The sequence below is a fragment of the Micropterus dolomieu genome, linkage group LG10 (assembly GCF_021292245.1).
Source record: "Micropterus dolomieu isolate WLL.071019.BEF.003 ecotype Adirondacks linkage group LG10, ASM2129224v1, whole genome shotgun sequence".
NCBI classification, from domain to species: Eukaryota; Metazoa; Chordata; class Actinopteri; order Centrarchiformes; family Centrarchidae; genus Micropterus; species Micropterus dolomieu.
Window position 1 is genome coordinate 12,033,441 of NC_060159.1, and position 9,814 is coordinate 12,043,254.

A 9,814-nucleotide genomic window follows, 5' to 3' on the forward strand; every position below is an offset into this window, starting at 1 on the left:
ATTTAAGTTAAGAATAGACCTACTTTCACACTTATAAAGACAATAGGCCATATATTCAACATACAGTCCTATATAATCCTCTTTTGTGCTGTAGGCCTATGTCCGATATTTTCCATAGTTCAATCCCTCCTCATGCCATTCGCATCAAAGGAAACTCTTTAAGTTACGCCTACCTGGTACAAGGGTAAAAAGTAATCAGGAGGAGGAGGGCACTGCTGTTTCTCTCTGTACAGGCTAGAGGATTGATATGGAGCTCAGCGCACGAGACGGCCGTCAACTCTTCTGCAGCGTCTGCGCATACGCGGAACATAAAGGGAGCGGAGCAGCGGAGCCTGTCAACTATCGAGTATTTACAGTAGAAAGAAGTTTCCTTCTCTGCAGGATAAAAGTCTGACTTACAGGTAGGACAGCCTCTGTACTTGACATACGTGCGTAGGCGAGCCGGACACGTTTTTAATGAAGTTAGCAGATGTGTTGGGCTACACGTTACAGACTATAGACCCGCTCTTACCTCATAGCATTAGCAAAACTGTTCGTGTTTATGTGTAGAGTACATTGCAGCTGTCACGTAACTTTTGCCTGCCCGTTCGACACAACTCAATACGCTTTTGCATCATTTTAAGCTTGGTGGGTCTAATAAGTATAACACCAACCGCTTTTCATATTGTGTTCAGTCAAATTGTCAAAGTAGGAAACAGCTGTTAGGGAAAGAAGCGGATTCACTTACTTCAGAGAGGAATTCCTGCAGTCAAACTAAGAACAGACAGACTACACAGGTGTCTGCTGAGGTGTGTTTTTTTTTGTTATTCATTAGCTTTAATGTCAGGGTTAATGGACAAAAGGCAACATATCATACATTGTAACTTATAACTCCGTCCGCGTGACTCAGACATCGTGAGCCATCATCTCTTTTAGGGAGGTTGGGCCGCGAGGGCTCTGTTAATGCTGTGTGAGATTATCGAGTACTTTGAACAAAAGTACAAGTGATTGCTGTTTGTGGTAGATTTGTGAGGTTCCAAACATGTGTGTTGCCAATCGGGGGAGTTGCAGAGTGCCATCTGGTGGACAAACTATGCAATGACAACACTCATAACGTGACTAAAGGATCCGTCTCTCCGTTTCTTTTTTAATTGTCATTTATTGGTGGTTATAAACACAGATACAGATTTATCTACAATTAGCTCATATTGGCCGATAATATTGGCACGCCAATTTATTGGTCAGCCTCTAGAATAACCTAGACAACAATATATAAAGTAGTTAATACTAGCTTTAGCTACGGCAGCTACAAAATTCTGCTTACACAGTACCGTGTCTCTAAAAATAAACCAAGTATAAAATATATGATAAAATAACACCATAGAAAAAAAATTTAAAAAACTCAGCTTCGACCAGCTTACACATCACATTTAGAAAAGGAGCCATCAAATACTATCAGCCACCTGTAAACTCAAAGAAGGTGTAGCAGTATAAACCATCCCGCTGCCTACCCTGTTTCTTCAACATGCCGTCTGTCACAATCCGGGTGAAACTCACACGCATAAGCAACACTACTGCCAAGATTACACTGTAGGTTTCACACCACACCCAGCCTCTCAGAGATCGAATTGCAAATGCAGAAGCGCAATAATTCATACACCCATTCAATTGCCACATCGTGGTGCTGCACTCTGGGCGCAAGTACAGGTCCCTGAGGTGCAGAAGGGCTTTGGCAAAAGTCTGGTACCCGCAGCCATAGCACCTAAACAGGGTGACTCGCTGAGGGAACTTACGAGTCTTGTTTTCATGTTGTTTGCTTGTTGTTGTGTTGCTCTTCATGTATGTCTGTCTGGTCTGTGATGATGTGTGTCTTTCATGTGTTGTACAGTCCTGTGAAGAAGAATTCCCCCCAGGGGACAATGAAGTCTAACTAACTCACAGAGAGGGGCCGTTCTGACCCAATATGAGAAACAAAATTAAAATAATTAACATTTCATTACTTACTTAAGATGGTAGAATTACTGGTGACAGAGTACACTGTCATTTTGCTACTTAACTAAAAGATGCACATGGTTTGAGACACCTGATGTAGACATTGCCTTATATTGCCTTGATGTTTCATCTGTACAGAGAGTTACACATTGGTGTTTATTCTCCTCGTCATTATGGCACTCAATTTAAAAATGGTTCTTTATTTTTGCAGTATTTATTAGTTCATAAAATGTACTGCGAACAATTTTGATAAGCGATCAAGTCATTTGTCAAGCAAAAATGGCAAATATTCACTGTTTCCAGCTACTTATGTGTAAGGTTTTGCGGCTTTTCTTTAGCTTATATCATTTAAAATGGATTTTTTAGGGTTTTGTGCTGTTAGTTGGACAAAACCAGCAATTTAAAGATGTCCCCTTGGACTGTGGGAAACTGTGATCAATATTTTTTAAATATTTTTGGACAGGATATATACTTAGTAATCAACAGATTAATGGATAGTGATTTAATAAAATAATTGTTACTTACTGGCCTGCCATTTTTCTTATCACACATTTCTCAAGATATACTGTACCATGATCAATCTCTGCAGACAAACTGCTGGTTCCAGTCCAGTGATGTCCTCCCTGTGGTCGGAGCAGGGGCCCCTGCTGGGCAGAAATGGTACCTCGCCCTCTGACTTCACAGACAACAGTAGCTGCTATAGCGCCACACAGAGCACTGTCCTCAACAACGTTGTCTACTTTGGAGGAGTACCAGTTGTGCTACTGCTTGATTTCATTGTCTTCCTGGTATGTGTGATGTGATCTAGTGAGAGAAATCTTGTGGCCCCAGTTATCTGTTTCTGTCTGAACTGTCCTTATAGGTGAGAGACAATCCCTACCAAAAAGCTTTACATTTTATTTGTTTCTTTTATTGTAAAAGTTGCACATGTATGTTGTTCCCATCATGTAACATTAAGCCATACACAACCGATAAATTGCTTTTTTTTTTTTACCAACAAGTGCTTTATTTGTGTCATGGAATCAATATACTGTCCATTTTGTGTCATGAGGTAAGCTGATTGATCCTTTTACTTGTGCCACTTACAGATGTTGCTGATCGTCTTCTCTATTATCAGGAGGAAGTTCTGGGACTATGGGCGCCTGGCGTTAGTTGCAGACAAGGAAGGGTCAGCACTTGATCTCATGCACTTTCAAAAATTATTGTTATCGTGACATGCGAGCAGTGCCAGTAACATATTGCCTCAGACATCAGATACTGGCCAGAATACTGAACTTTGTTTATTAGGTTCACTGAGTCAACACACCGTCGCTATGGACACATGTCATCCATCGTGGATGAACCTGAGAATGAGTTGGTATGTAAAAGAATAATCGATGTCATCAGTTTCAGCACCAAAATCAGTATTTCTATAGCATAATAGAATAGCCATACTCTCCGAGATGACTATTTGATTATTAACATGATATAAGACATTAATAGGCTATAACTAGTATATTGATTGTATGATAGTGTAATCAAAATACTTCTCTTCCTTTTTAGGGATTCTGCTCTTGGCTGCCTTACATCCTCAGAATGGAGTGAGTGTCTGTGTTTCTCAACTTACGGCCCAACTGAAAGCTATTTTATCATGCTGTGTATACACACCTTGTGTCGGTTCCTTCTAATCAGCATCTGTGTGTGTTTCAGTGAGGACAAAATAAAAGCCAGGTGTGGCATAGACGCTGTTCACTACCTGTCCTTCCAGCGTCATCTGATCATCCTGCTGTTGGTCATATGTGTCGCCTCCCTCTCAGTCGTACTACCCGTCAACCTGACAGGAGACCTGCTGGGTGGGTTTTGCGCTGCTCTCTGTCTTTTAAGCAAAAAGCAATTGGAGACTTAACGGCTTTACGGTGACCACAGTCTGGCGTTGCAGAAGTGTACAGTGACACTTGATGCTTATTAACTACTAGTTAGTTTCTTACTTAATCAACTACTAAAATTTGCTGTACCACAATTACTTGGGGCAGAACCTCTCTAGTTTAGACCTTTTTTATACACTCTATGGTTTAGACGTAAAGTAACTAAGGCAAGTGGCCCTTCAATGATCAAAGATAGAGTTGGCATCATAGTACATCAAAGTAAGCTAGATTGATATTTGAAATATAAATAGGCTAATTGAAAACTAAATATCAATAAATTAGGTGTCTGCTGGATTACCGTGTTGCAACATGACATGCAATTAATGAAAAATGGTGCTGTGTGGCAGAAAAACCATTAGCGAGTATAATCTGTGACATTTATGATTCACAACTACCACTTGGGGCAAGTGTAAGCATTTATTTGTTCCCTCTATATCTGTGTATCTATATCTCTATATCACTTTTATTTTAGTAATGCATAATGCTCTGTACTTGTATAGCGCCTTTCTAGTCTTTTCGACCACTCAAAGCGCTTTTACACTACATCTGCATTCACCAGTCATACACTGAGCCTAAGTGCTCAAACAGAAACTAGCATTCACACTCACTGGCGGAACAGCCGCCAGGGGCAAATCGGGGTTCAGTATCTTGCCCAAGGACACTTCGACACGCAACCAGGGGGAGCCAGGGATCGAACCGCAGACCTTCCGATTGACGGCCAACCCGCTCTACCTCCTGAGCCACAGCCGCCCCATACCTTAGAACTAGGCTAAGTTTGATCTTACACACAGCTGATGCAACAGGCTACAGGTGAGGTTTTTTTTGATGGCTTCAAATTTTAATCAGGCAATCAAAAAATCAGGAGCCGCACTGTCCACTTCATAATCAGTGACTTGTCCCTGAAGTGTGCACTTTTGTTTTTCATAGGGGATTGTGACCATGAATAAGTTTTTGTGAAATCCAGGGTCAGCTTGCTCATATTCTGATCTTTTTCTGTTTTCTGTTCTTGTCTTATCTTATTTAAATTTCTACTTACAGTACTTAAGTTTACTTTTTTTTAAATGCTGTTTTTTTCTTTCAGGTGATGATCCATGGAATTTTGGAAGGACAACTCTTGGGAATCTTCAAAAGGGGTGACTAATCTATGACAAAAACATGTGTTTGGCTATTTAAACAAAGGTTTGTATTTTTATTTTTGGGTCATGACAAAATGTGTCTCGGTGTCTATCATTTTTGCTTCTAGAAATGACCTGTTATGGCTGCACACGGTGTTTGCAGTTCTGTACCTGACCCTGACAGTCATTCTGCTGCGACATCACACATCACAAATGAAAGGCTTACGCAGAGAGACAGTGAGTCTCTTGTCTGTTATTTGATGTCAGTAAAGTTATGAGCATATGCACAAACAAATATATTTGAAGTGTGTCCACATTGCTTTGTTTCACTCTTTCTATTTATTTCACATTGGATTGCACCTGTCTATGAGGAGCTACACAGACGGTGAAAGCTTGGCCAGATTACATTGTTTAATTATACTGAGTAGAGTGTCACTCACCTGTGCTGATACCTGATTGATCTGTCATTCTGTCTTTCCATTTGTAGACCAGAAACACTTTATTTGTGTGTTCAATCCCTAAAATAGCAACAGAAGAAGCCGTTAAGACCCATTTCCAGTGAGTTTCTGACTACATTGTAAAAATCGTCTGTTTCCATGTTTTATAAAGTCGATTTCTGGTGTTGATGCACTGTACTTGCATGTTACCATAAATAGTGGCCACCTGCTCCATTCTTTAATGTCAGAACTGTTTTTGTATAGAGAGGCATACCCTTCCTGTCGAGTGTGTGCTGTGACCCTGGGCTATGATGTGGCCAAGCTTATGCACCTTGATAAGGAAAGGTAAGACATCATGTGATCATTGCCCTGTATGCCTTTTAGTACATCATGTGCAAGTGAGCCTGGCCACAAAAATAATTTTTACCTGCTCATGAACTTCAGAGCCACCAGTTGTGCGCAATTCATTGTTGATAATTGTTTTTTGGTGTGTGCTACTAATAAATATTTTTAATTTTAACAATATCTAATTTCTTTGTGCAGTGACACACCCGCAGAGAGAATTGTCACCTAACTGAGCAGCTCTAGTGACCTTTTAAGCCTCTTATAGCTCATTATTTTAGTTTATTGTATGGTTCTATCTCATTCTTTTGTTCATTTTGTATTTAAATGATTTCTGATGTCGTACGCATGTCTGCAGAGGAAATGGTTGCAAGCCCCAGCACATGAAGGATGTTCCAGGCTTAGAAATATGTGTTGAGCTTTATTTGTGCTATGTTAAACCAAATGTATGTGTTTGTTTTTCTTCACCCCAGGATGCGAGCTGGAAAAAACCTGTGCTACTATGAGCGTGTCCTGCAGACCACAGGGAAACCTGTGCTGATTAACCCCCGTTTCTGTGGTCACTTCTGTTGCTGTGCCAACTCTGAGAAGGTGAGATGAACCGGATGAAAAGACAGCTGCTTTTAGTTGAGATCTTTTATGTTACAATTCAGGTTAAGAAAAGGAAGCACAAATACTACATATAGTTTTCTTGAGACAGCAGCCTTAAATGAAGCACAAACGTGAAATATTTTACAATATTTAAATAATGGCGGTTTCAAGTAAAGCATTTAATCTGTGGTGTCCCCTCAGGTTGATGCCATAGAGTACTACAGTACTAAAGAAAAAGACCTGCTGTTAGAGGTGCAGAAGCAGGTAGAACAGGTGCAAGAGCGCCCCTTGGGGATTGCCTTCGTCACTTTGGAGACCGAGGCTATGGCCAAGTAGTGAGTACCAATTTAAAGTGTCAGTACATGTGTCTGTATTTTTATGTGTGCAGGTGAAGGAAATAGGAGGAATGATTGGTTGGCATACAGCGTGTGCCAATGTTTTTTGCCATGAGTAGCTGTCTGGCACCATAGAAGCAGCAGTATCATGTCAGCTGACTATGCTTGTTCCTCTGTTAGTATTTTTTTGGCTCTGGCCCGATCGGGACAGTGATCTCTCCATTTTTATTGTCACCACATGACATTTTAATGGCAGCAGGCCTTTGGGCAGCTATTATTGTTGAAAGCTGGTTAATATGTATCACTAACAGCTGTCATTTACTCGCATCAGCATTCTGAAAGACTTCAATGCACTCAAGTGTGGCGGCACAAACCGCTGTTATGGGAGGGAGCTCCAAACTTCATCCAACAGCGAAACTCTGAAAGTGAAGAGGTGGAGGGTCAGCTTTGCACCCCATCCCAAAAACGTGTATTGGTAAGATCTGAAACATGAACCTTTCGCACAGTATGTTCCCCATGCAGATCATATGACTTGGTATTTACAAAGCTAATGCCAGTAAGGCAGGGCAGTAATTCAATATTATCCTAAACTGACTTTTAGTGGAATCATATGGTTTTACTGTTTTACAAAAGTCTGATGGCCAATTACCTTACATCACAATTAAGTTGTAATTACACAAAATTAGTTTGTCTGATGTAATGCAGAACAGTGGAACAACTTCATTCATCTTACATTATTTTAAATGTCATTCAGTATGTAGCAAAATCAATTTATTTGTCCCACTCCAGTGTGAACCCTGCTTAGTGTCCTTGAGACAAGTTACTATGGTAGAAATGATAGCATCCCATAGAAAATAATACTTTCACTTAAAAACATGTTGATTCACTTCTCTAAGGAAGAGGAATAGAAATCTGTGTGGGAGGAATGAGAGTGTACCCCACATGGATATATTTCCTCTGCTTTGCAACGCTACCTTGTGTGTAACTGTCGTGTTGCTTCTGTCGTTCATGTTTTCCTCCGTCCTACAGGGACAATCTGTCAGTGCAGGGTTTTACTTGGTACATGCGCTATGTGACGCTCAACTTCTTACTTTTCCTCCTGCTCACCTTCCTCACGACTCCCACCATCATTATCAACACCATCGACAAGTTCAACGTGACTAAGCCCATCTACTATCTCAATGTGAGCCCCTCACACACACACACACACACACACACACACACACACACACACCGTACTTGTAACAGTTCTGCTTTCAAAGCTATAAATCTACAGTTTGTTTTGTTTTTTACCCTAGAACCCTGTCATCAGTCAGTTCTTCCCCACTCTCCTGCTGTGGACCTTCTCTGCCTTGCTGCCCACCATAGTCTATTATTCTACACTAGGAGAGTCACACTGGAGCAGGTATCACACACACACACACACACACACACACACACACACACACACACACACACACACACGCTGGTTTGAAACAGGGATTGGTTTCTGTTAGCAGAGGAAAATGTTTTGATCCAGGGCCGTCTGTGTCTCAGGTCTACTGAGCAGCTGAGCATGATGCGCAAGCTGTACTTCTTCCTGCTCTTCATGGTGCTTATCCTCCCCTCGCTAGGACTCACTAGGTAATTTGCATTACCGTCAGTTTGAATAAGAGACAGTTTGCCCAGCATCTAGGTTAATTGTTTATTTGCAGTAATGATTTAGTTGTAAATGATCAGTGTGTCAGAGACAGTAATAAATGGTGAACACTTTAACACATAAAATATAAAAGTGAATGTCAGTTGGCTGAAAATGATTTCTCGAAGGCTAATAGATGCACTTTGTGGATTCAGGGAGAACCCTGTGTAATCAATTATTTTTTTTTTTTTTGCTGTTTTGTTTTTCTCCGTTAGTCTTGACGTGTTTTTCCGCTGGCTGTTCGATAAAGAGTTTCTCTCAAGTGGGAAACTGAGGTTTGAGTAAGTAATCCCTTTTTTTTGCTTCTGGCTTTTTAAAATTCTCATTAAAAATGTACCAACTAATTAATTTGAATTAAGGATTTTCAGACTATTGTATAGTCTCAAGTCTCATCTCAAGACGATGAGTAAATTATGAAGACAGAATACTCTGATTTCCAAGCTGTAAGTTTAGCTGTCATCTCACAACGTACAGGTTCAGCTGTATTCAAGTTGCTTTCATAAAAGAGTCACATATTTTACAATGTCTTCTTAAGTGTAGTTGTAATTTTATTTACAACAGTTCTTCTAAAGCTAAAAGAGAGGTAAAAAATGTGAGTCTTCATAGTCTTCTATTTTCTTTTATCTTTTTCTTCCTCTCACCAGGTGTGTGTTCTTACCCGACCAAGGGGCGTTTTTTGTCAACTATGTGATCACGGCGGCCCTGGTGGGCTCTGGGATGGAGTTGCTGCGTTTGCCAGGGTTACTGATTTACACCATCCGTATGGTGCTTGCTCGCTCTGCTGCTGAGCGGAAATATGTAAAACAGGTTTGTAATGGTATTGTTCATTCATGTATTTTGTATCTATAGCAACATCTGCATTGAATTAAAGAACCAACGTTTTCATTGGCCAGAAGTCCTGCCCAGTTGCACACTTTTATTTAACAGTGTTTTGGAGCAAATAATAGTATTTAATAATAAAATATTTTTAAAAATTAGTACATAAATTTGTTTATAAATCTCTTGCTGTCTTGATTAAAAGTCTCAACTTTGTTTAATTAATGGTTACCACTTTTACAATGCGCTTTCTTCATGAAGGCATGCAGGGAAAATCTTTGGTCAAGTGTTTCAGACTATGCAGGATTTGTAAACATGTCTAAATAGGCCTTTATTGTATAAAAGATGTGATGTATAATAGAAAGACTGTACAGTACATCAACTGCTCTGGTCGAAGAATTACCCGTGTATTTCGTGTCTACACATATTTATAATATGCTCTCTTATCCTGTAAACTCAAGTCAATGGCAAGTTAAAGAAGAAGAAAAAGAAGAGAATATTTTGTTTGTAACATCAACATTAATTAACGTTAATCAACATTAACATATAAACTACCTTTTTTGACTTCTGCTTACAGAACCAGGCCTATGAGTTTGAATATGGAGCCATGTATGGCTGGAATCTT

The 9,814-nt window shown here is 40.0% G+C and overlaps 1 protein-coding gene across 1 annotated transcript in view; it reads left to right on the plus strand.

Moving 5' to 3' along the window:
- Positions 1–285: 285 nt before the first annotated feature.
- tmem63a (transmembrane protein 63A) overlaps positions 286–9,814 on the plus strand; it is a 14,385-nt gene continuing 4,856 nt past the window's right edge. The window contains exons 1-18 of the mRNA XM_046060418.1: positions 286–401; positions 2,532–2,759; positions 3,060–3,139; positions 3,259–3,328; positions 3,514–3,551; positions 3,661–3,803; positions 4,957–5,008; positions 5,119–5,227; positions 5,478–5,548; positions 5,692–5,772; positions 6,243–6,360; positions 6,562–6,695; positions 7,027–7,170; positions 7,725–7,878; positions 7,994–8,100; positions 8,232–8,318; positions 8,589–8,654; positions 9,018–9,180. Coding sequence (XP_045916374.1) covers positions 2,544–2,759; positions 3,060–3,139; positions 3,259–3,328; positions 3,514–3,551; positions 3,661–3,803; positions 4,957–5,008; positions 5,119–5,227; positions 5,478–5,548; positions 5,692–5,772; positions 6,243–6,360; positions 6,562–6,695; positions 7,027–7,170; positions 7,725–7,878; positions 7,994–8,100; positions 8,232–8,318; positions 8,589–8,654; positions 9,018–9,180 — 1,833 coding nt within the window. The 5' untranslated portion in view covers positions 286–401; positions 2,532–2,543. The remainder of the gene's footprint in view (positions 402–2,531; positions 2,760–3,059; positions 3,140–3,258; positions 3,329–3,513; positions 3,552–3,660; positions 3,804–4,956; positions 5,009–5,118; positions 5,228–5,477; positions 5,549–5,691; positions 5,773–6,242; positions 6,361–6,561; positions 6,696–7,026; positions 7,171–7,724; positions 7,879–7,993; positions 8,101–8,231; positions 8,319–8,588; positions 8,655–9,017; positions 9,181–9,814) is intronic.